This window comes from Phoenix dactylifera, chromosome 1 (assembly GCF_051530095.1).
Source record: "Phoenix dactylifera cultivar Ajwa chromosome 1, Ajwa_hap1_PhDact_Kaust_v1.1, whole genome shotgun sequence".
Lineage (NCBI taxonomy): Eukaryota > Viridiplantae > Streptophyta > Magnoliopsida > Arecales > Arecaceae > Phoenix > Phoenix dactylifera.
In genome coordinates, this window is record NC_143190.1 from 68,269,551 (window position 1) to 68,296,496 (window position 26,946).

The window sequence follows — 26,946 nt, forward strand, 5'->3', positions numbered from 1 at the left end:
AAAAGGGGACCCACAAAAGTCTTATAAGATAAAGACTTGTCTTTATTATTATTATTATTATTATTATTATTATTATTATTATTATTATTATTATTGTATACTGGCTGCTCACATTAATTTTGTGTGAGTATTATCTTTAAAGTTAAGAGACAAAATACTCTAAGAAACAGATACAAAAACGGGTCCAAAATTTTTTTCTAAAATGTTAGATGGTAAAGAAAACGATCGAACCTGCCGTTCTATTCATCTTTCAAAATATATGCATTAGTTTGAAAAACACCATAGTAGCCAGCCGCTCGCGTTCACATCGTTCAAAAACTTTAGCATAGCTAATCATGCCCGTCAAAGGCTCCACTCCCTAACCTTCATTAAACTAAACCAACCTTGCCTCCAATAACATCTAACGGCGCACCGATATCAAGGGTGGTAGGCCAAAAGGAAGGCAGAACGCAAAAGCAAGGAGGCAAGAAAGAGCGAGGAAAGCTCTTTATCTGTCTCTCGCACGGTCTCGCCAAAAAGATTTCGAAGGAATGGAAGGGGAAAGGGAGTACTCCCCTCCCTTTTGGCCTCAACACCGAAGAAGACGCTCTCCCTCGCCTCCCACTTCCGGCCTCAGGCCCTGGGTTCTCGTCCTCTTGTCTTCCATTTTTATTATTCTTTTCCTTCCGGCTTTCCTCTCCTCCTCTGTCCGTGGACTCCGCCCAGGTAGCCTCATAAAGAACGGGTGGGACACCCTAAATCTCTGCCTCGTCCTCTTCGCCATTCTTTGCGGACTCCTCGGCCGCAACGACGACGACAACGACGCCGACAAATCGCCGCGTTCTACTGAGTGGCCCGCGGTCGGCTACTCCGCTCCTCCGTCGGGGCAGAATAGCTGCGGTGATCCCGCGGTCGCTCCGATGGGGGGGATTCGGCGGATGAGGAGCAGCAGCTCCTACCCAGATCTCAGGCAGGAGGCGGTGGCTGCGTGGGGAGGCGCTGCCGAGGCCTGGCGGTTCTCCGACGACATCCAGCTCTATCACCGCTCCCGGAGATCGGAGGTGGAGGCCAAGACGATCCCGGTGGGCTCCAGCGAGGGGTGGCGGTTCGGCGACGACGTCCGGCTGCACCACCGAGGGCAGAGATCGGAGAACAACCACCGGGGATGGGAGAGCACTCCGGAGGCGGAGTCGAAGACCATCCCGGTGGATACATTTGTTCTCCGGAAGAGCTCGCCGCGATCCCGATCTCCGCTGCCCACTCCTTCGCCACCGCCGCCGCCGCCGCCGCTGCCGCAGAGCCATTCGAGGAGCAGCGTCCATGAGCTTCCGGAGAAGGAAGGAGAGCAAGAAACGAAAATGGAAGAGGAGATGCCCCAGCGACCGTCGCCAGCGCCTCCCTCGCCGCCGCCGCCGCCTCCGCCAGCGACGCAGGAGCAGAAGAGCAGTCATAAGAAAAAGAGCGCCGGAAGGGCGAAGGACATCGCCATCGCCTTGTTCTACCGTAAGAAGAGGATGAGAGGGAACAAGACGAAGAAATTCCACGACGATACCTCGCCTCCGGCCAATGCCGCTGCTTCTCCTCAAACACCACCGCTGCCGCCGCCGCCGCCGCCCCCCCCGCCGCCGCCGCCGCCACCTTCTACTCCGAAACGACGATCAAAGAAGAATGTCTCCGCCCCTCCTCCGCCGCCACCTCCGCCGCCGACCCAGAAATCCAGGAAGCAGGTCTCTCGCTCTCCGCTACCGCCACCGCCAGCCCCACCGCCAGCCCCACCACAGGTAAATCTGTACAAGAAGCGAGAAAAATCTAATCTTTTTAGGTTTTCCATCCCTCCATCATCTCCCCTGCCGCCGCCGCCGCCGCCGCCGCCGTCCGATCTACAGCTTCGGTTCTCCGAGGAAGAGATCGCGGTGGACGGAGTCCTTGGAGGAGGAGGGATGGGGAGCGAGGAGAGAGAAGGAAAGGAAGGGATAGCGGTGTTCTGCCCGAGCCCCGACGTGAACAATAAAGCGGACCTCTTCATCGCCCGCTTCCGAGCCGGCCTCAAGCTCGAGAAGTTGAACTCCCTCCGAGAGAAGCAACGAAGACAGCAACAAGAACAGCAGCAAGCGGAGGAATTTATGATGTCATGACGGGTTTTTGACGACGACCCGATTCCGACGTAAGCATTCCGCCGCCGCCGGATGCAGTGAAATTGTCTAATTTCCCCTTTAAAAACCTATGTTTTTATATTGGAATTCTTGGTTTTTTATATACGGATCGAGAGAGAAGCGACTGCAAGTAGTGGTAGAAATTTGGAGTGTGGCATTTGCTCTTGTTTATGGATTGGTCGTGTGTTTATTTATTTGGGTAATGAAGTCATGGTTGAAGGGTGGTCGTATAGATTTGGATGGGTAAGAGAGAGAGAGAGAGAGAGAGCCTGTCATCTTGTTTTAATTGGCCAGGCTTGCATTGGCAGTATGTGATGATGCAATTTAGATAACTGAATAAAGGATTCGTTCGTCACTTCATTGTAACACATACAATAAATATTTTTTTTAAAAAATATTCTTGAGTTGGCATATGATCATTTAAAGACTTAAGATGAGGATGTTGAGTTGGTACACGGTTATTCTTTGTGAATAAAATTTATTTGTTTGGACCATATAGAAGAATATCCCATAGATAATCACCATACAAGGATATATACTGGGAATAATTAGATGTTATTTTATAGATGTGATGGTTTATCCTTGTTATAGGATCCTATGATAAAAGAGCCAGCGTTAAAACTCAACATAGCTATCCACCCTCCCGCATGGTAGAATGTAGCCATCCACCGAACTCATTAAACTTACGTAAGCTGAGATCAAAACTCAACAGTTCCATTTCAGGTGCATCCAAAAAAAATAAAATGTGGAGCAACCGCGGATAAATTTTTTATAGGTGATTCAAGTTTTCGTCAGACAACTTTCACCAAATAAAAATCTAGATGTTCCTAGCTCCTGCTCGCCGGAGCAAAAATCCAGCCTTGAGCTATTGCTCGATAAGGAATATCTCCTTAATCAAAGTTAAGATTGCTCCCCCTGTTGTCGACTTGATTCCATGTGCATGCATCAAAATTATTCTCAGCAGTCAACTACATATTTTATTTGGTCACAAATATAAACCTGGCTTTGTCAAAAAATAAGGGCAAATCGACAAAGTCTGATCAAGTAGTGTTTCTGGCGTCCCCTCCCCATGTCTTTGTTAAATCAACTTTGAGCTCGAATTCTCATTCGAAATTATATGGGGCAGTTGCTGCTTCATTCCAGATCTGGATGCCTTTCTTTCAATTCAGTGCTGGAGACCAAGCTACGCGCAGCTTGGGAGGGGTTTATAGAGACTCTTCACAAAACTCCACAAATCCAAAATCTGGATGGAGGGAGGCTCAGCAGCTGTGATTCACTGGACTGACAAAGCCAACTCAAGCCATCAATCCCACGCCTGTAATATGATATTCTAAGAATGGAGGAGTACTCACATTTATTGCAAAGCCAATCAACCTCGCCATAATCTTCACCCGGAGCCGTCTCAGATGTTGGCTACTGAATCCTATGGCGTATTTTGTCGTAGACTCGGTTTTCCAATTCTTCTTGTGGTCTATGACAAAAAAAAACCTGTAATATTTTTTGAAAAAAGAAAAGGAAAAAGCAAGTAGCAGTTTCTTTAGCCTTCTCCAGCTTCTTCTGAATCCTTTGCCCCCCGCAGCTGTCATGCCAGCGACTACCAGCCGTACCTGTTCCGCCTCCAATGTTTTGCTGCGGTTCAGCCACCGATGACCATACTAGTTTCTTTTTTTATTCCGCCATTAACTTTCGAAGGCAGCCAAGAAGAAATTAGCTGCTTTCACAACTACAAACAAACAAATTAAGCGGGACCTTTCCAACTTGAACCCAGGCCTGTCAACCCAGGAGAGCGGTGGGCTGGAGCTGATACAGATGCATACAAACTTTGTCCGTCATCTGTTGATGCAGGATATTTATGAGCCACGACTGAGCTTACATGAATAGGTCCGGGAGTAGCTCGTTTGCAAGCCAAACCTTGAATGCAGCTTGAGCACAGCTCGTTTGGGTACAAAATCATCATCAGCGAGAATCAAGCTGACCCACACCGTACACTAGCAGTCCAGTTCATTTGCTGCACAACAATGCAAGTCTCTTTTTTGTTCATCAAGGAGACATACTACAACGGAAACAAAACTGAAGCCATGCCCGTCTACGAGCCAAACTTAAATTGGAGATATCACGCAGTTCATATATTGATGTTTATTATCCACTGGAAGCACTAGCCTCCATTATAACATCCAAAAACAAGAACCATCACACAAGCAACCCTGAAGATGCAGAATTCCCGATAATTAGAATGCAAAAGAGATAGCATCTTTATTCTTTGGTGTTCGGTGGACAAGAACATGCAGCACCATGATCAACAGGGTGTCTGCTCAACGTCCAGCTTTGTGTCATATCCCTTTTTTGGGTGCCAACTCCTTCACCGCCTCTTCAAGGGAGCCATCATTCCTAATACTCTGGACCCACCTTGCATTGATTCTTACACGCTCAAGACTCTGCTTCAATGTTCTCGCAAATGACGGTTTGGTTTGGCTTGCAAAGAATTCTTCTATCTCCTTAGCTTTCTCCTTGGATGAAAACTGAAATTATGAGATGGAAATCTATTTAGTAACCTGGGTTTACACTTGCCACAGTAGAAAAGTCCAAAAAGCACATAATATTTGTTCTTTGGCATACCGGTGATACAATGTAATCAATGAAACGTGCAATTAGGGGAGCAGATTCCCATGTCTTTGATATATAGTCCCAGTTTTCCTGCATTCAAAACTCAAACGCAGTTAGGCTTTAGCAAACAAGAAAAGGACATAATTAAACAGAACATCTATTAATCTATGGTAGAAATCACTAACAGTTAACCTATTCTATCGAATTTCCTACCATTTTTCTTTTATCTTTATATTAGCAAATATCCGCTCGATATTGTCCTTGACATCATTATTCCAGACTAGAAGTAAACGAACATCTTTATCCACCAAGTACTAGCCCTGTTAATGCTTGTTCAGTATCCATAGTAGAATGCTTCATTGGACCCAATGCCTTACTTTGAAGGGAAAAAATGGTGAAAAAGCACACAACTTAGTCGCATGAATTTCAAATTATATCCTCTCTATATTGCCCTTGACATCATCATTCTGGACTAGAAGTAAATAAACATCTTTATCCAACAAGTATTATAGCCCTGATTAATGTTTCTTCAGTATACATAGTATAAAGTTTCATTGAGCCCAATGCCTTCTTTGGAGGGTGAAAATGGAGAGAAACCACACAACCTAATCGCACGAATTTTAGACTATATGCCCTGGCCCAGAACAAAACCACCTAAAACTGAGTTGTCATGGGGCCAAAACAAGAGCGGAACCATTAGTAATACAATGAGATGTACCAAATAGAGGCAAAACAGGTGTACATGAGGAATACAATGCTCGATGCAGTAAAAATAGGAAAAGGAGGGTGCTAGCTAGCACAATGCACAGAAGACTCAAGAAAGAAAGCACATAGGTAGAGAAGCTGGGATGACTGCACATCTACCAGAAGCTCCATAACCCCCAAACAGTACCCATAATACCTCAAACACACCAAGGGAAAAACGTTTAACAAAATATACAAGTAAAATAGCATAGATGTGCTTGTACCCAAAAACATAAGATATTTGTGAAAACCAATAGGCCAAGAATATAGGCTCTTATGGGTCTCAGCCAGACCAAATATCGTTCCTTTCTTAATTGCAAATTAATAAAATTCCAATGACTTTATAAATCGATATAGCCTCAGGCATAATATGTGATATGAATAATAACTGTATCAAACAGAGCCAATTTGACACTGACAAATGCTATTTAATTCTAATTGGCATAATGGAGGCAATGAATCTGTTTAAATCAATAATATATACCTTCAACCATCTCCATGCAGTTTCACGTCCTTCCCTACTAACTCGAAGTCCATAAATTGCATCCTGATTCCGAACCTTATAAGCAGATCAAGATAAAGTCAGGCCACTTCACTTATATCATCAAGAGAATACTTGAAACTGTAAAAATATTAAGATCACCTCAGAAGATAAGAGGAAGTTCAGGACTTCAAGGATAATATCTGGTTCGGGACAAGATGACAAGGAACCTGAGGAACAATGGAAAAGAGAATTCTCAATATCAACCAGTATTAGTTAAACATATCAGACCTTAAAAGATCTCGTAAGCTCACGTACTTAGGACACGCACTCTTTCCTCACTTTCATCAGTCTCCCTGTAAATTCTAAGAAGAGATTCATATCCGGATCTATTTGAGGCGCTAACAGTCTGCATTACAGCAACATATGCAGCCTACAAGATAACTTATATTAAAATAAAAGAATAATATACATATGAATCAATGTGAAGAATAATTACAAAGGTGAAATTTGAACACCTTTCTTGCATCGGGAGGCAGCAGTGATGTATTTCTATCATTTAAAAAGATGTAAAAACGCCTCACTGCTTCATTTCTAGTCATATCATGCCCAATTTGAACAAGAGCAGTCAAAAGGTCCCCTCTTAGCATTACTGCCAAGTGGCTCTCACCTTCCTTAGGGTCCCAACCTAACTTTCTGAAAGCCAAAAACCATAAATTAATTACCATTTGGACATTAAAGGTCATCAAAAAATATGCGCTCTCTCTCTATATATATGTACAATATAACTTTGAGTTGATCGAGCACAAAATTGCAGTTCATTTATTCAGCGTGCATGTGGTCCCAAACAATTGAAAGCAACACAAATTTTATGCATATAAAAATAGATTATGCTGGAAGGACACATGCCAGGCTCTCAAGGATATCAAGAGGTTTACTATGGCATGTGATAGACCTTTTTTTCGGGGTGTCTGGGGGGTGGATTTTTCCTTTTGTGTGTGTGTGGCAGGTGGGGGGGCGAGGTGGGGGTACTGTTCTGACATTCTTTCCCAAGGTTTTAAATACGAATACATGCCAGCTGTGCCAGACCACTGCTGGCACAACGCATGCGCATATGCCAGGAAATCCTGTGCATCAAATGGTATTGTGTCATCTTAAACCATGCCACACCATATCAACTTGAGCAGTCTGCCATAGGTTTGATATGCTCACTAATGTTCCTCACCTCTTTAGTCGTTCAATTACATGCATTTATATACATAGTTTTAGCAAGGCACAAGCTGTGTCGCCCTGGCTGACAAGCCCCGTGCCAATAGCACTTGAAGCATTACTCTTTATCCAAGTCATGTATATCTTGGTCATGTATTACACCATATCGTTGCAAAACAATCAAAGTTATATTCATAATATGTATAGCTACAGTTTGACAATCATACCATATCTTGACGAACAACAAATACTTGAAAAAAAAATCATCTAAGCAATAGGAAATGATCGCAAATTCAAAAACAAGATGGTCCCATGACTCGAAAGTATGTATAGGGAATCTATATCACAGCTGCAAATTTCAAAAGTCTATTGGAGCTTGGATAGTTCTTAAGCTGAACTCCTGAATGAGACACACCAATAATGCCACATAATAATTTGCAATTAGGTATGCATCTTCAAGTTAAACCTTATAAAAATTTGATCAACTCTTTCAGGCTAAAAATATGAAAGGTCCAAATTCAAGGGTTAGTTTTAATGTATATGTAACTGAATAACATGAATATGATTATGTTATGATTTGATATCAGTCGTTATGTAAGCTAATTCTGTGTTTATCCCATTTATCAAGCATTAGTGCCTATGCGATCCATGACATCCACTTTTGCCAAATGTTTCACTTTAAAACAAATTTTTTGGAATTCTAAGTGGGTCCTAAAACCAAAAAGAAGTAGAAACTTGCAAAATTCAAAGGAATAACATACCCACAACATATGCATTTAGCTTCACGAATATCCATTATTTGGACCAACAAAAAGGCATACACATCTTTATGATCTTTCTTTTTCAAGAAAGCTATAAAGCTTATAGCTATCAAGATAAACTAAATGATAGTTGAGTATCGATGTCTAAAATAATGGTTACTCCACAGAAAATATGACCTGGATTAATAATATTTATAATACATCTTGTACGGGCTTACTCTGCAGAAATTTGGAGAAGAATGATTAAAAATACTTTGATCTCATCTGCCAATTCAGGAGTGGCATCCGCAACAATATTTGCTATCTTACAACTTATCTGGCATGTATTTATGTTTCTAGGCAATTTGAAAAAGAAAAGGATATCTGGAGGATAACATACAGTGACTATGTGCCCCAGCACAGTATAATCAAACTCTTCCCGATAAGCATCCAACAAAGACAATAAAGATGACAACGTCTGCTTGCAAGCCACACATAGTGCATATGCGTCTTCTAAAATGCCTACACATCAGAATGTTATAATGTTAACGATTTTCCAAACATAAGTATAGGTCAAAAGAAGAATACTCAGTCAACTTACCAATTCTATCTGTTGCAGACAACTTATTGGCCTCTATTGCATATCTAAGTCCAGCCGCCAGTTCATCATCATATTTCATTCTATAGAAGCCTGTTTGATCAATGTTAAACTTGATCCAAAAGCGTTCAGAGTTCCCTTGGCTGCTTTTCTCTAACAAATTAGCCTTAACATTTGCAGAGCCAATAAGATCCATGATATCCAACTTCTCAAATTTTGTTTTTAGTAAAAACTTTTTCTGAGTATTATATGAACCACAACATAAAGTAAGAGGAACAATCCACTGTCCATTACCAGATGATCCATCTGTTAGAAACTGTGACTGCAATTTAAATGAAAAAAATGTCAGTCTAACTCCTTCCATTTGGGTTGACAGATTAAAGAAAACTGTGCCTATTTGGGCACAGTCCTATTTGGGCTGACAGATTAAAGAAAAAGTGCGCAACGGTCCTATTTGGGAATTGCCTAACTGCTATAATTATATCTATCCATGTCATCACATTTATTTCTAGTGATTTTTTTTTTTTTTTTTGGGGGGGGGGAGGGAGGACTGTTCTCTTTAATGCACAATCTGCTAATTAACTATCAATAACCAAGCGCATATCCAGCACCAATTTCTGTCATCCCCAAACCTATAATACTTGCCATGATTTATGATAAAGGATTACTCCCAAACATATTAAATGATCTGTCTTCATGATGATAATTCCAAAACAAAGTATATCAAATGATATGATCTATAACAAAACCTCTTTTTTGGGAGTAATCCCACCACCTCCAATTCAATTTAACAAACAGAGTCCATTATTTCATTAGCAAGCGTTTAGTTATCATTTTGATGTTGCTTTTTACTGGGTGTCTTTAAAACTTTTGTAGATTTATCTACCCATGCTTCAATAATATGCAACAAAGCTTTGCCGTAGAGTCCAGCTCCAAGCCAGAAAATCTACACCATTGCACTGACATGACTTGAGCAGATAACACTATAGACCATAGTCTGTCGTACCGGCCGGTATGGGCCGGTACGTACCGGTCCGGCATGAAACCGGTACCGGATCAGCGTGGAATCCGGTACCGATAGTTTATTGTTAAAGAACCGGTACGGGACCGGTTTCGTACCGGTACGGGCCGTCACCGGTATGCTGACCGGTACCGGTACGGCGGACCTTGCTATAGACTGATAAATCAGTGAATGAGAAGGCATTTGGGTGTCACTACAACCATTGTTCCATGTATTAACGAAATCGCAGAAGTAGCCCAAAACATGGAAACAGGGGGAAATGTCTGATCCCGATAAATATAGTATAACAGCTTGAAAAGAGAGCCAAGGGCTTAGAAATAAGGTTTAAAGGATTTAGCAATTTCAAATAAGGCATATAGAGAGAAAATATTATTGCAAAATTTTATAATGGACAGGAAAATTAAGAAAGTGTCAGTACAGTTTCATAAAATCAGTTTATTTTGGAGATTTTGCAAACTGGGCAGAGATAAACAAAATCATGAAAAAGAATCAAGCAAAAGATGAATAATTAGGTAATGTGCTTGTAACGTGACAAATGATTCACCTGAAATTCATTCCAAATCAGAACAAGCTAAAATTGAACACTAATTTGCCATATTAGAATTGTTCACACCACAGTCACAAGTACGGTATTTGGGAACAATTTAGCAACATTGAAAATTTCAGAATTCAGAAAAAATAGGAAAATTCAGACAAATTCGGAAAAAGTTCACAAATTTGATTAGTAATCAATTAAATAATATTTAAATATAATGTTTAGATATAAATAATTACATGAATTCGTTATTGTCAACACATTTTCATAATTAAATCACTTTCTTAATACTTATAATTTATCATCTTCCAGTCCAAATATTTTGATGTATTAAATTCCAATCCAATCAAGGATATGACAAAAATGAAAAACTCCTTTGAATAGATAATGTTTTCGAATTTAAAAATTCCAAATCATTTTTTTCTCACAAGTCACAAGAAAAAAATGATTCTAGCAAGTTCTTCATTATTGGGTTCCCCTTCCGTCGAGATGCAATTGTTCTTATATTCAAAATATAAAAAATATTTTTTTGAGAAAATATTAAAAAAAAAGTTAAAATAACACCTTTACCGAGAAAAGAAGAGACAACATTCCCAACCTTAACTTATTTATCCGAAATAAGTGCGCAACGGTCCCTTCCATTTCACCAGGCCGTCAGCCCACATCCTATCCTCTTTTGGCCTTTTTCTAGTCACCCACTCACTCTGCCTCAAGAAACCTTCGAGCCTGAATGTTCTTTCAGAACATATTCATGATCAAGGATGACAAAAATTGACCCGACCCAAGAAACCGATCCGAATAACCTCAGGTTTGGGTCAAGTTTTTCTTCTAGTTAGGATCGAGTATGAGTCAGACTTTTTGACCTGAACTTTAATTGGGTCAGATATGGGTGAAAGCTTTGACTTAGACTCATCATGAGGGTAGGGTTCTATTATTTGGGACGAAACAATTTAAACTGGGTTGAGTCATGATTTTGCATGAGATTTTTTTGACCAGTATTTCTTTTTTTCAGTAATTGTTTTAAATCACTTTGGAAGTTTATTAATAAGGATCATAAAGATTGGATTTGATAGATTGACCTAGGTCTTTTAAGTACTGTCATGCAAAATTAATTAGGTTAGGTCAAATATGTGATGCAAAATGACCCGTTGGTGGGTACGGATCAACAGATCTTGACACAACATTGGATCAGGTCAGGTACAAGTCAAGTTTTTGTATGTTGTCCTAACTTAACCCAACCTGAACCCGACCCATTGCCACCCCTATTCATGAGATTTACAATTTTTGAGAATAATATACAACTGATTCGCACATCGATAAATAAATTGAACAGCAATTATGTTTGTCTTTGTACAGCCATTAATTCACGATTTTTCAAAAATTCATCGAATTTTGTTACTATGGTTCACACCATTCAATAACATCGACAAATTCATTATCCTTTTTACTGGTTCACTATAAGATCAAGAAGGCAGCAAATTGAGGAACCACGGAAGGGTCCTTGTGACCCAGTAAGCTCATCTAAGGTGCCCCAAACAAGCTACCACAAGAGAAGAGCATCCTCATGATCGCTATTCACCTACCGGGTCATTCAAAATCTATAACATTGGCAAGAATATAACAATCAAATAGTAGGAATAGATTTCCCTCTAATAAGAGTTGAATGCCCGAAAATTTCTATACTGTCTAACAGAACCTACGGGATTGACTAGAAGACTGTCAAAGTCGAGCAATGCTCAAATAAAGATTGCTGGCAGACTCATAAAAAATACATGCACACACAACAGGACTTCACACCGACTATATATGTGCTGTAACAATAAAGTGGAACAGTCTATGATGCAATCTTTCTCGTGAAGGAAGAGGCTGGGGAGGTGATAATGCTGATAATAGTATAAACTATAAACAATATGATGTAATCTTCTCTGCATGCCGCAGGGTATATGAAATATATCAGTTGACAACAAGAAGTACTCCCAGTCTTATTCATTTACGCAAAGCCCGAAAGCAAAGAAAGCATTCCAAAGACAAACCTGCTCAAATTCCAACTCATGCTCTTTAAGTCTTATATATATAACGGGATATCCTTTTTGTCCATGAACTCATTAAGTCCTTAACAGGTTCACCAGACTCCTTTTCAAGTACAGCCCACAGGTCCTCAGTCTTTGCATTTGAGTAGGCATATCTCTTTATGTATGAAGCTAACGATCTCTGGAGAATATGAAGAAGTTAAATATAAAAACAATACACACCATTCTGAATCGTACACAGATAGTGTCACTTGATAGAACTTATAAGTATTATAGAAAATTGATTGAAGAAAAAAAAATAGCAACATATAATGAGCACAGATAATATTGTAACATAAGCTTCTCAAGTTAACAAAATTGAGTACTTGACAGCAGTCTAAAAGAACTAAAAATCCAGTTCTCAGGACATGACGATCACAGCTCATATGTTGATAGCACAAACTATTGTTGCTTTAGCAAGTTGTAAACTTGCAAAACAGCGTAGCGCCAAGCACATGATTCAGTTTGGCGGTTTCCAGCCAAATCAGAAAAGTATCAGTAATTAGGAGTATCCATGGGTCACTATCATAGCATTCGGCATGGTTTCCAGTTTTCAATTGTTTAACTTTTAAAAACTGAAACCAGTTTCTCTTTCTATTTTGAAAACCAAAAACTTGAAACTTGTTTGGCAGCGAATATGGTGACAGTGGTGGAGTGGTGGCCAGCGGCAATCAGTGGCGACGATTGTGGGTGGCAGTGGGCACTGAGTAGCAAGTGATGGCTGTCAGCAGCCAGCAACAGGTGGTGGCCGGCAATGGGAGGAGGAGGCGGCTGGTGCCTGATGGTGGTGGTGGTGGCTGAGAGTGGGCAATGGAGGTGGTGGAGTAAGCGGTTGCCAGCTTTCAGAAAATTAAAAACCATACCTTTTGGTTTCCACGATTTTCAGAAACTGGTGGCAAGTTTCAAAAAACTGAAAATGGAGGGTTACCAAACACCAATTCTGTCTCAGTTTCTGTGCATTTGAAAAAACTGAAAAACTGGAAATTTGCAACCATACCAAACAACGCCTATATTTGTCTCGAATTTGATGCAACGAAAAACTTCAATAATTATAGAAAGGGCTTCTCTTCAAAAAAATGCGGCACCTATGAAAGGTATATACTACGTATGGTGCGGACACCAGCCCTAGATCGTCGATCAGGCACATATATAGTCGCAGATGCAGGGGGGAAGCCCACCCGATGACCCTTGGGCTGGGTGATGGATTATGAGAGAGAGAGAGAGAGCTTATTTGTGGGTATTTGGGTATTTTCCTTTGTAGGGGTAATTTGAAAATTTTTTATTATCATGTTGCCTATATAAAGGCTGGTAGGGCTTGTTAACATTTTGGTTGTTAGTGAATGAATTGAGCTTTCCCTTCTTTATTGTGTTTGTTGGTGGGATTCCAACACCCCGCCGGTGGATACCGCGGGTTGGTCTTTCATTTGATTATTGTTTGGCATCAACTTTGGTATCAGAGCAATCAGGCTTTGCCTCTGTTGCCAAAGCCTTGAGATCCAGTTGATAGATGGGCCACCCCCGATCCCTCTTCTTCTTTTGCCTCACGAGATCTACACCAGAGCAATCGCACCGCGGACGTCGGAACGTGTCAAAGCTCGTCGCACATTGCGCACTACCAAGAAAAGGGGCAATTTTTCTTCCCTTATCTCTTCATTTTCAGCTCTTTCACTATTTTCTGCTTCATCCCGAACGAAAGGGGAGAGCCCCTTCATCACTTCCCTGACCATCCACCATCGCTCACCACCTTCACCCCTGCGTGCGGCCTCTGCAACCGCCGGAGTCGGCCCCAATGACATCACCGACGCCATCAACACCGCCCGTCGACGACATCGCCGCCGCTCGTGGTCGTTACCGCCTCCCATCGGCCGGATCCGAGGAGGAGGCACTGTCCGGGCCGGCTTCAACCAGATCCGAGCGGATCATCCTCGAGCACCACTGTCGTCCGGATCCGAGGGTTCTGCCTTCACTCTCAGGAGTTCCGCCGCCGAGGAGCCGTCACCGAGTCACCGACGCCGTGCCCCGCTGGATTTCTAGTCTCCGCCGTCGTCGACGAACCCGACTAAGAAGACAGCTGGGGTCCTCACCTCGTCACCGCAAGCTGCTGTGCCGCGCGAGCCACCGCCGCCGCCTTCCGCCCCCCCTCTCCCTCTTCGCGAAGGAGGCGAAGAAACCCTAACGGGTCCCTTTAACGGGTAAGTTCCGGCCCGTTACCCTCCTCCTTTAGCCCGAATCCATCAGCACAAAAAAAAGAGGGACGCGTGACTTGCACGTGACCAAAAAAAAAAGAAAAAGAGCAGCACATGATTCAACGTGACCAAAAAAAAAAAAAAAAGAGGTGGCCGCACGTGACCCATAAGTCACGCGCGTGCCACTGTGTTTCTTCTGCTCCTGCTCCCACTACCGAGCCCTTTTCTTCTCCCGAGCCCTTACCTTCTCCTCGCCGCCCTCCACTGAGGCCCCACCTCCCCACCCCGCGATCCTACTTGCACCCCCACCACTTCGCCCTTCCACCATTTTCCCTCCCCGCCACCACTGTTTTCTCCCCTGCGCCACCTTCTCTTCAATTTCCTCCTTTCCGCCTCATCATAGCTCATCTTCACTCATCTGTCTCCACCCCCCCAGCCCTCCCCTTGCTCGCCTTCTCCACCATCGTCGCCGCCGGTCTACTCTCTCTCTCCTTCCTCTAAAACCCTAAGCTGAGAGAGTTGCAGCTCAAGAAGCCCTCCCCCCGCCCCCTCGGGCGCCTCCACCTCACCTGACGGCCCCGTATCCCAGACTCCTCTTTCAAAGCAAAGGTCTTTGCTACCCCAGCAACCAGAGGTGTGCCAGTGTGAAAGATCTACATCCACTGTTTTCCAAGCAGAAGTCTTTGCTCCACTGTTCTCTTTCCAAGTTAATTGGACAATGTAGAACGTGTCAGTTGGATAAACATCGCAAGCAAAACACTGGCTTGTACACCCCACTACCGGTGCCTAATTGCCCCCGGCAGGACGTGAGCATGGATTTTGTACTTGGGTTGCTACGTACCTTTCGCAAGCATGACTCTATCTTTGTGGTTGTCGATCGTTTTTCCAAAATGGCGCACTTTATCCCCTGTTCCAAAATCTCTGACACTTCGAACGTTGCAAAGTTATATTTTGAGCATATAGTCAAGCTATATGGCTTGCTGAAAACTATCGTGTTAGATCACGATGTTCGATTCATGAGCTACTTCTGGAAAACCCTATGGCACATGGTGGGCACGAAATTGAAATTCTCGACCGCCTACCACCCTCAAATGGACGGTCAGACAAAGGTTGTCAATCGTAGTCGGAAAAATCTTTTACGCTATCTGGTGGATGATCATAACAGAAACTGGGACTCTGTTCTTCCTATTGCTCCGTTTGCATGCAACACTTCCATTAATCGGTCTATTGGTATGAGTCCATTTGAGGTTGTTCATGGCTTTCAAGCTCGCAAACCCTTGCACCTTCTTCCCATGTCATTGCTTGCTAGAATTTATGAGTCGGCCAAAGCATTTGCACATCATGTACATTCATTGCATCAAGAGATCAGTAAGCGAATTGAATCTAGTAATCTTCGTCATAAATTACAAGCCGATTTACATAAACGCGCTAAAGAGTTTCATGTTGGCGACTACGTCATGATTGGTGTCCGACCCGAATGGTTTCCATCCGAAACCACAAGAAAATTGTAGGCTCATAGTGCAGGACCTTTTCAAATCTTGAAACGGGTAGGCCCAAATGCATATGTGATTGATCTCCCTCCTGATTATGGCATTAGTTCCACTTTTAATATTGAGGACTTAGTTGCTTACACACCTCCTTTGCCTGTCCCGGATGCCCCATTTGACACACCAACTCCACCTCTACCAGATATGCCTGCCTTCGACCCTCACACTCCTTTTCAACCCACACGGCAGGACAAGATAGATATTATTTTGGATGAACAGGTAATATCTACTACTGACAGAGGCCTTCAGTGTTTCCTAGTCCGATGGAGGGACCGTCCAGAGTCTGATAACACGTGGATTACTCGTGAGGAGCTGCAGCAGATCGATCCAGATCTTTTGGAGCACTACCAGAGCCGCCCACTATTCCACTCGACTGAGTCGAGTTTCTCCCATCCCGGAAGAGTTGGTGCGAACACCAGCCCTAGATCGTCGATCAGGCATGTGTATAGTCACAGACGCAGGAGGACAGCCCACCCGGTAACCCTTTGGCTAGGTGATGAATTATGAGAGAGCTTATTTGTGGGTATTTGGGTCTTTTCCTTTGTAGCGGTATTTTGGGGATTTTTTCTTGTCATGTTGCCTATATAAGGGCTGGTAGGGCTTGTTAACATTTTAGTTGGTAGTGAATGAATTGAGCTTTCCCTTCTTTATTGTGTTTGTTGGTAGATTCCAACACCCCGCCAGTGGATTCCGCGGGTTGGTCTTTCATTTGATTATTGTTCGGCATCAGAGAAGTTAGGTTTGCTTTTTGTTTTCAAGAGGTTTAAGATACTGTTGGCTATATAAAGTTTTGTCTTATGCTACTACAACAAGGTAAAACTGATCTTACTAAAAAACCTATGCTTTTTCTTCTCTTTGATTTATGACCTGATATTCTGATGTTAATACAGTGTTTCAGGTTCTTGTGTCGATTAGCTGCATGCTTAAATTGATTTAGATATATAAAAGTAGGATATCACCCGTTGCTACATTTGATATCAATATACATAAGATAAGAATACCTAATACATTAGTTGAACCCAGATAGTATAAATATTCAGCAGTTATTGCACTTGTCATCCCTAAATATAGAGCAAGAAGTCACCCACAATGGAATGTTCCTCACAAAAAAAACATCCAATGGAAAAGATCCAGAAACTAACATATATGGACTGGTGGTTGACCTATAATTCAATAGATGCAAATGAAAAAAGAAACTTCCTACTTGAGTGCAATCGATATAACGGAACTTGACAGATCTATGTAGCAATCAAGTACTTCCACATCCAAAAGTGTTTTAAGCACCTACTGGTTCTTTTAGGTTCTTAATATACAAAATAATTAAGTAAATGAAACTCGTGAGGACCCATACGGGCGTGTGTTTAGTCCCACATCGGTTATTCGCTGGGTAGATCTTGGGTACTTATACAGGATCAAGGAACCCAAATAATACCTTCTGGCTAGCCATTTTGGGTGAGGTCCTGGATTGTTACGAATGGTATCAGAGCCAACCCGGCCCATAGCCAATGTAGACTAGGAGACACTGCAGCACGGATCCATTAGGGCTGACCACAAGCCGATCGTGGTGTTTGTGATTAGATTTGAATGGATTTGAACCCTTAGCCTGACGAGAACGTCAGGGCTTGAACGGGCGTGTGTTTAGTCCCATATTGGTTATTCGCTGGATAGATCTTGGGTACTTATACAGGATCAAGGAACCCAAATAATACCTTCTGGCTAGCCATGTTGGGTGAGGTCTTGGGTTGTTACAAAACTGATATTCACATTTGCCTCGATAGGGTGCTCTTCTTCAAAATCATTGCAGTTTATCAAGGAATTCTCCTCTTTAATGGAGTTCTTACTGACCTTGAAAACTCCAATTACCAAATAAGGCATCAATATAATTACTATTGATGACATGATTTGTTTTTACTGGACTGTATGTCCAATACATAGCACACCCCACATACCGAGTGTCTTACAGTACAATACCGAGACAATGTATAGGGTGTACCTATTGGGTATGACTATGGGTCCGTTACCACGACTGCAAACCTTAGTTAATGACCCCATTCTCCTTTATAATATATAACTTTGATCTCTCTACCATAATATTTTTAATTAACTATAGAAGTAGTGAGCTTATGTAACCTCTAATTGTGACCTCAATGGAAAAACAATCTATAACAAAGTATAACATCGTTGTTTGGCCTTTTTTAAGATAAATCCTCAAATGTTTCTATAAACCAAAAAATTGCCAAAATCTTTGCAATACACTACCATACCATGCTATTAATATCTTACTGCTATAACCTCCTAAACTGTCATCCAGGCATATTTAAAGACAAAGCCTATTACTTGATATCAAGGTTCTTAATAACCAAGATATCATCCATCTCAATGGGCGATCAACACCGAGATGACTTACGATCTCGATTTATCTTGGTTGAGATGGTAATTGGAGGAAATTTGGAAACATCTAAGATTTTCCGAGATCTCAACCAATATTTTAGGATTGAAATCAAGGTTCAGCCGGTTAGTTTGGCATATAACAGCTGAGTTTTTTCAGCCTCGAGCGGCTCTTCCTCGATCGGTCGCTCGGTTTCGAAGTCCTCCATCCCCAAAGTCCTAATCCTCAAAGCATAATAGGTGAGTCTCTCTTTCCTCCCCCTCTCTCCCCCTCTCTCCCTCAATCCCAGTCACCGGATATAGAGCTCTCGAAGCTCTCCCACAACAGGTCAACTTCCTCCTTTCCCTCTCTCTCCCCCCTCTCTCCCTTGGTCCCCGTTGCCGGATTTGAAGCTCTCAAAGTTCCCTGGCGACGGCTCGAACTTCCGCAGCCCATCTCTCCCTCTCTCTTCCTCCCTCTCCTCTTCCTCCCTGTTTCGATACGCCTCAAAATGGCATGATATAGACCCATACCGTACGAAGCTGGTCACCGGCCAATATGAGTCCCAGTCCGGATTTGGCGAACCTTGATTGAGATATTAAAATCTCAGCCCATATGACAAATTCTAGATAAGTAATTAATTTAAAGCATTAATTTTGAAATTTAACAGTCAAAACATCAAATTAAGAAAATAAATACATGATTACAAAATATAAGCCAGTACATGGTCTGCTATGCTGATATCGGGCACCGAACCAGTTGCCCAGCAGCATAGGCTTGCGCCGTGCCGAGCCTGTACCGACACAATAGAGGAGGTGGAGGAGAGGGCGAACGAGAAAGAAAAAGAGAGAAGGGGGAGAGGGAGGGAGAGATGAGGGTGGCGAAGGCTAGCGCCTGGGCAAGAGGCTGAGGCTTCGGCCAGCTCTCCTGTTTCGAACGAAATAGAAGTTCGTTCGCTTTTTAATTTCGCGATTTTTAAGTAAAGTCGGCAAGCGATTTTTAATTTTTCTGTCAATTTGCCGATTTTACTTAAAAATCGCGAAATTAAAAAGCGATCGGACCCCTATTTTGAACGAAATAGAAAATCCAGTCGCAACCTCCACCTCCTGCCCAAGCGCTGGCCTCCACCACCCTCCTCCCTCCCTCCCCCACTCGCTCTCTCTTTTTCTCTTTTTCTTTCTCCTTCTCTCCCTCCGGCAATGGATTTCATTTTCGTTGCCGGAACCATCTCGGTCCGCCGCTGGGACGGCTCGTTACAATCGGAACTGCCTGGTTCGAGACGGCTCTGCCGACCCTGAGCCAATATGATGATATCATTGCCTAGTATGTTAAGATTTATTGGTTTATATAGGATGACATAACATAGGCTGATATTTTCTATTTCTCATATAGGGAAGTATCCAATACCTATACAAAAAGGGATCCCAGCAGAGATATGAACCTTGCTGACATTTTTTTAAGTATTGTACTTCATAAAAATCATTTGATGAACCTATTACCTAACATTGTAATGTTTTCATGAGTACAGACTACATATCAACCATGAAAACATTTATCCCTTCTTCTAAGGGTTTGTGTGCAAAATTTAGAATGACCAAATCTTATTTTACCATTAAGATTTCATTTGCAAGGTAAGAAGTGAGACAATATAATAACGAAATTCCTATTTTCAGCCCATACCCAGAGTGGTACAACTTGAACATTCAAATGCACACCACATTCAGTAATATAATTGGCACATAATTTTTCTTTATGTGAATGAACAAATGTTTACTAAAACTTGCTGAATGTGCAGAACAAAACTAGGACAAAAGCAAACTTCTCCAAACAATCATTAGGTTTCTTTAGCTGAAAGATTTAAAAAAAATACTCATGACACTTTACCAATCAAGTGATTGACAGCAATGCTAACAATACCTTGTGACCCAGCACACCCTTCGACAAGAATAACAGACAACTGCCTTCTTTATCAGCAAAAAGGTTGGCAATTCATATTCTTTGCCATTGTAATATTGAATAATATATTGAGCAAATCAACTATTATAATTTAGATGATCAAAGGATTCTTCCCACATATAACTAAGGAATGGTTTGTTCAGACAAAGAATAACATAAGAGAAGGTCATGAGAAACAAACAACCAACCTGAAAACATTCAGCACCAAGGTAACTTTGCAGCATTCGGATAATAGAGGCTCCCTTGTCATAGCTTATCGAATCAAAAATTTGATTAATCTCATTTGCATGATTTATTTCAACCTGCATGAAATGGCAATGTACTTAAAAGGTACAGTTAAACTATAGCTAATCAAATGATGATGTCTTTAGATAGTGATATTAAACAATTAAGCATTTTTCTTCTCTGATTTCCCTGTTTTTAACTTACTATAAGTAAATGAGGAAGTGTGCAGATTTCAGATGCACTAGTTGACATCTCGAACTGGGATTAGGGGTGCATACTTATGCAAGCCAGGCCTTGCTCAAGCACAGGTTGTTTCATCATCCAAATAGCTTGATTTATAGCTGACGATGAATGGCTTGTTTAAACAATTTGGTGAAAGAATGAGGTCTCCTGAGGTTTTCATATATTATTTATGATGCATGTACATATATGTATGTATGTAGTATGTACTTACATATGTATGCATGTATGTGGGTGTGTACATATGTATGTGTATGTATGTATGTGTGTGTGTACATATGTATGTGTATGTATGTATGTGTGTGCGTATGTGTACGTAAGTACATACATATGTATCTATACATATGTAGGTATGTACCAATATACGTATGTATATACGCACATATATACTTATGTACATATGTGCATACATATCTGTGCATGTACATATTTATGTATGCATATGTGCACGTACGTATATATGTATACACGTATGTATATATGTATGTGCAAGGTATGCCATACCGGTCCGAACTAGGCAGTACGGAGCATACCGTACCATACCGTACTGGTTCGGTATCGTTATTCGGTACAGATGGCATACCAAAAAAATTTCGTACTGTATCGTACCGACACTATGCTAGTGTGGCACTGGTACGAGGTCCGGTACCGAGACGGCAAACCTTATGTGTATGTGTATATGTATATATGTATATACTTATGCATGTATGCACATATGCATGTATGTCCATACATGCATACGTATGTATGTACGTACGTACGTACATATGTATGTAATTTAAGTAATTTTCAATGTTTAATCTCAACCTTGCAGCTGAGATACAATCTTCTTATTTTAAATAATGATAAGAATTAGTTTTTATTTATGACAAACAACTAAAATGATATATGATGTATTACATATCATAGATTTATTCATTTTTATTCAAGCTTAATCGAGCCAAACACACAATTCCTAGGCAAAGCTGTAATTCAGCTCATTTACTAATTGAAAGAGTCCATATCAAACTGAATTACAAGGCGAACAAGAGCTGCTCAGACAGCTTACTAGTTTGACAGCCCTGCCCAATATTATAGCCCAAACATCACACCTGTTTTAATTACAATGTCAACACATGAATCAGATCCAGAAAATGGATACTTTGAATGTCTTGACTCTCAATATCCTGAAGAAGTACATGTGAGAGAATTTTCTTTAGGCATAATGATATTTTCTTCTACTGTGTGTATGTTTGTATATGTGTGAGTGCGCTGGCTGTGGTTACCCCACATACTGCAGGTACACAAAACTAGTACAGGACAGCTGAGCGATTAAACATTGTTCTCGAGCTCATAGAGGTTTGTATGGCTAGAAGTGATTTAGTTTCAACTCCAAAACATCACAAAGGAATACTACCTCAATAGGATGTGATTCAGAAAGTGCATCCAGCACAAGGCCCGATGTAGTGTCATCAAGAAATTGAGTCCAAATGTTCCACTCAGGAAATAAGGAATCGGCTGCTAAATAGCTCATCTGTTCAAGAGCAGTTAAAACAAAATGATGTGTGAGCTTTCCAGCACAACTCATGATAATAGCTTTCCGTATAAATTATAATAATAACAGACAGCAGTAGAGCAGCTTGGTTACCCATGATGCAAATCCCTCATTGAGCCACAAATGTGTCCACCATTCCATTGTCACAAGATTTCCAAACCATTGGTGAGCCAATTCATGTGTTACAGTAATTGCCACCTGCATAGAATCACCATATGCACTGACAATTAGCTTTTTCTAAAGGCAAAAAATTAAGGCATCAAACTTGATCCAACACAAACCGGACAGTGTGCATGGTGAAGCACCTTGGAACCTAAGAACTACAACAATTACTTTTAAACTGATGAATAGTAAGATTTAAACAAAATCTAATATTCAGTTTAATTAGAACATTGATTGATAAGCACCGCTACCAAATCAAGTAGAAAATCAAATTTCTGCTTACCCATTGTTTGCTCGAGGCTGACGAGTAGTGTTCATCATAAAGCAAAGAATTTTCGTGATACGTAACCAGTCCATAGTTCTCCATAGCTCCAGCAGCAAAATCAGGAATAGCGACCATATCCAATTTGGGAAGTGGATAAGGCACCGCAAAATATCTGAAGAACTAGTCAGTCAAGTTCGTCACCAGGGACGACCTACTAGGCCCTTAAAATTCCCATAAAAGAAAACATCAAAAAAACAGTAGAAGTGGAATATATAGCCAGTATAAAACTTTCAACTAGATCTATTTCACAATTTTTAAAGTATGAAGAGAAGTAATGAAGACAATGACAACAACTACAACAGCAACAATAGTGGTAAGTGGTAACAGTGGCCGTAGCAATCATGGTGAACAATGAAGAGTACTTCAGCTGCAAGTGAATAAGATACAAAACTCATAAATGGATAGGTACATCAAAACATCAATTGAGAGAAATTACCCTTTGTACAAATCCAGTGTCTTCACAGCAACATCTAAAGCAAATTTTCCTTGGTTGCTCTTACCAACCTGACAATACACACGAACCCTGATTCCTGAAGAAACAAGCAACATTTACATGATAATCAAACAAGTTCTGCAATAAGGAGGAAGAAAATAAGGGGAAGGGGTTTAACAATAGGTAATACATAGATAGACCATACCATCGGGTGTAAAGGCTTCTACATAATCAAACAAACCAACAACAACAGCCACCAAATAAGTTGACATAATTGGTGATTCCTGGAAAGAGAGAGTCTTAAGAAGCCCATCAATTTTTTCTTCAATTACTGGCATATTGGACAATGCTACCAGCTCAGATGGCACTTCTAATGTTATCCTGAATGTGGCCTGAAAAATTATTTTCATAAAACAAGTAAGGAATTTAAATTGAGCAGACAACATGTGAACAAGCACAAGAATCATTCAGAATCAAGACTGACAAGATATTCCTGTCAACAAGGCTTAATAAATGTATTTGTTGGTTGGCACAAATTCTTGCAAACTTTGGCATTTCCCCATATTTGGCATTCCCCCTGCTTCAGAGGATATTCTTAAGAAGCACTTTTCAAAAAGGTGCATAGAAATGCATTTGCAATCCATCATAATAAGAGTACAAGACAACATGATAAATCATCTGGGAGAGTAATCTGGAATGATTAAGATGGAAACCTACAGGTCTAACACAATGTGAGAATGGAGATTATTCTTTATTTCATCATGGTAAGAGATCGAACCCAGTGCATAAGAGCATCAGTCATATCTATTCATAGCCATATATATCCTAACCTATCACATGAAGTCGCACATTTAACCTTTCATCTTCATTAAACTGTGGATCCAAGCAGTAATTTAATGCATCCTACCCATTTGTGGATTTTTGTTCCTTCTTTTACACATTATTTTGGCAAAGTCAATCTATCAAGAAGAACTTAAAGATCTAGATAAATGATCAAAGAGGATTCAAAAACAGGAATGTAAAAGTTAACAAGATAAATGATCAAAGAGGATTCAAAAACAGCGAAAATGAATTCATCAGTTCTCCTGATACAATTAATGACCTTAAAAGTGGGTTCATCCCAGCAGGGAAAACATCGCCTGGCATCAACAGGCTCAAACTGAGTAGCCGCCATATTTCTCTTCTCCCCATTGTAATCATATACACTACAGGACAACAAGCAGCATGATACTAACAAAAAGGTAAACGGAAAGACGATAAGAACAAAGGTAAAGAAGACCAAAGACAGCCAAATACCTTCTATAGAACCCCTTCATCTGGTCGTTTAGGGTTCCGGTGAACCGGATTCTAAGAATTCCCTTCCCCAAAGGAAGAACTGTATCAAACCCCAGCACCAAGATCTCATCTTCTTGCACCTCGACGATCTCCAAAGGGCGGAGCTCCTAAAACCACCCATGAATTCCTTACTAAACAAAAAGGAAAAACAAGAACACCCTCCAAGATGTAGAAAGAAGTAGGGTCAGAGCAACATGAGACAACTCTTAATTCTTGAACGACACATCACGAGCCCACGGTTCACATTATAGAGAAGAAATAGGAAGGAACAAGAACACCCTCCAAGATGCAGGAAACCAGGGTTAGGATGAAACCTGAGACGATTCTTGGTGCTTGAAGGAAATGGAGGCATGGTCAACGGCGAGGTCGGCGGCGTTGAGTACGAGGAACCTCGTGGCGGCGAGGACGTCGAGGGCGATCTCGGCGGCGCCGGCGAAGGCACAGGCGGAGAGGTCGGGCTTGAGGAAGAGATCGTAGCGCCGGGGGGCGGCGAATTCCGGGAGCCGCGGCTGACCCTTGAACTGCTCCACGCTCTGTTCCTCCGCCATCAAGTTCCCTCTCTCTCGCTCGCTCGGGAAATTCCGGTGCCGAGGCGTTTTTTTTGGCGCTTAACTTTACCTGGCAGACTGATGAAATGGAGTGTTAAAGCTTCATCATGCGTATTCTATCGGTCATATTTTTATGGAAGTTGTGAGAGTCTCCGTGCGGGTGTAAACATTTTGCCTCCACGGGGTCCAGGTTTAGAACACAATTACCACGCAACCATCGGCTATTAAGGCTCTGTTTGGGAGCTGTTGGAAGTAGAGCCGTTATAAAAAGCTGTTTGTTGTTTGGTAACTATATTTTTAAAGTGCTGTGGCACTTTAAGATATGTTTGGTAAACAAACTGATAAAGTACTTTTATATGACAAAATTACCATAAAGGACATTGCATAGTATTATACAATAGAGTATGATAAAACATAACATATATTAATACATAATATACGATATAATATAATATTACTGTAATATAAAATATTATTATTATAATATAGTAATATGATATTGCATAGCATAGCATAATGGTAATATAATTATTAGAGTAAATTAATTTTCTATAATATAACATAATATTAAATTATTTAACATAACATGTATTATGATATAATGTAATATATATTATATTTATAGTATAATACAATAATAAAGATATAAAATATTATAATTATTAGTATTAATTAATTTCTCATAATATAACATAATATTAAATTATTTAAAATAACATATTAATGTATTATGATATAAGGTAATATAATATAATATGTATAGTATAATACAATAATAAAGGTATAAAATAATATATTATTAGTATAAATTAATTTTTCATAATATAACATAATATTAAATTATTTAACATTACATATTAATGTATTATGATATAATGTAATATAATAATATATTTATAGTATAATACAATAATAAATAACCATTTATCTGTTTAATAGATTATCTCTTTACTTAACTATTTGCAATGGCGACAAATTCACTGTATTTATCAATATCATATGGATCAGATTATTTGCCACTCACTCGTTATTTTTCTTTATATTTATTTATTTATACGTTCATTCGTATATATATTTTTATTTATGCATTTATTTATTTATTATTTTATCCATTGAAATATATTTATTTATTATCTTATCTATTTATTCATTCATTCATTTATATAAATATTTATTTATGCATTTATTTATTTATTTATTCTTTTCTTTTCTTTTCTTTTCTTTTATTTTATTTCCTTTTCTTCTTTTTTTCCTTTTCTTTTTTTCTTCTCTTCTTCTCCTTCCTTCCTCTGCCCCCTTCTCCGTTCTTCTTCTCCCGCGCGGCCGCCGGAGGGGGCCGGGCCGTGGTCGGTGGCAGTCTCGGTGGCTGACGGCGCTGGAGGGGGTGCGACACTACGGCGGTGGGGGAGAGGGACGGGGTGCAGCGGCGGGGGAGAGGGAGGGGGTGCGGCACTGTAGCGGCGGGGGAGAGGGAGGGGGTGCGGGGGAGAGGGAGGGGGTGCGGCGGCGGGGGAGAGGGAGGCACAGCAGCGGCAGCGGCGGTGGCGGTGCGGGGGGAGGGGTGGGGGTGCTGGTGGGTTGGGAGGTGGGTTGGGAGAGGAACAGGGCGGCGGGGAAGGGGGTGCGGCGGCGGGGGAGAGGGAGGCACAGCAGCGGCAGCGGCGGTGGCGGTGCGGGGGGAGGGGTGGGGGTGCTGGTGGGTTGGGAGGTGGGTTGGGAGAGGAACAGGGCGGCGGGGAAGGGGGGCGGGTCGGTTGGGAGAGGAACAGGCGGTAAGACGAGATTTCGGGAGAGAAATTTTTTTTTTACATGGGGGTATTTTGGTCAAAAATATAGCTTTCCGAAAAAGTTGAAAACAGCATTTTTGGAAAGCTCCAAATTGGAGCTTCTCTCCAAAAGTTGTTTTCAGCTTCCCGCAAAAGCTGAAATAGCTTTTCAAAAAATTTACCAAACA

General features: G+C 41.1%; 1 protein-coding gene and 1 pseudogene across 2 annotated transcripts; one reads left to right on the forward strand and one right to left on the reverse strand.

The window, feature by feature from the left end:
- Positions 1-443: 443 nt before the first annotated feature.
- Positions 444-2,487, forward strand: LOC148715511 (uncharacterized). The gene has a single exon (XM_088710758.2). It carries the CDS (start codon positions 531-533, stop codon positions 2,112-2,114), a length of 1,584 nt encoding a protein of 527 aa, XP_088566884.2. The 5' UTR covers positions 444-530; the 3' UTR covers positions 2,115-2,487.
- A 1,716-nt stretch (positions 2,488-4,203) lies between these two features.
- Positions 4,204-25,098, reverse strand: LOC103696268 (aminopeptidase M1-B-like; annotated as a pseudogene). The gene is made up of 19 exons (XR_016398185.1): positions 24,759-25,098; positions 24,406-24,551; positions 24,212-24,314; positions 23,315-23,501; positions 23,113-23,206; positions 22,635-22,788; positions 22,283-22,387; positions 22,052-22,168; positions 20,379-20,492; positions 12,098-12,275; positions 8,512-8,830; positions 8,311-8,432; positions 8,150-8,247; positions 6,480-6,657; positions 6,280-6,394; positions 6,124-6,191; positions 5,965-6,039; positions 4,749-4,826; positions 4,204-4,651 (listed from the first exon to the last, which is right to left on the reverse strand). The product of XR_016398185.1 is annotated as an aminopeptidase M1-B-like (transcript).
- Positions 25,099-26,946: the final 1,848 nt, after the last annotated feature.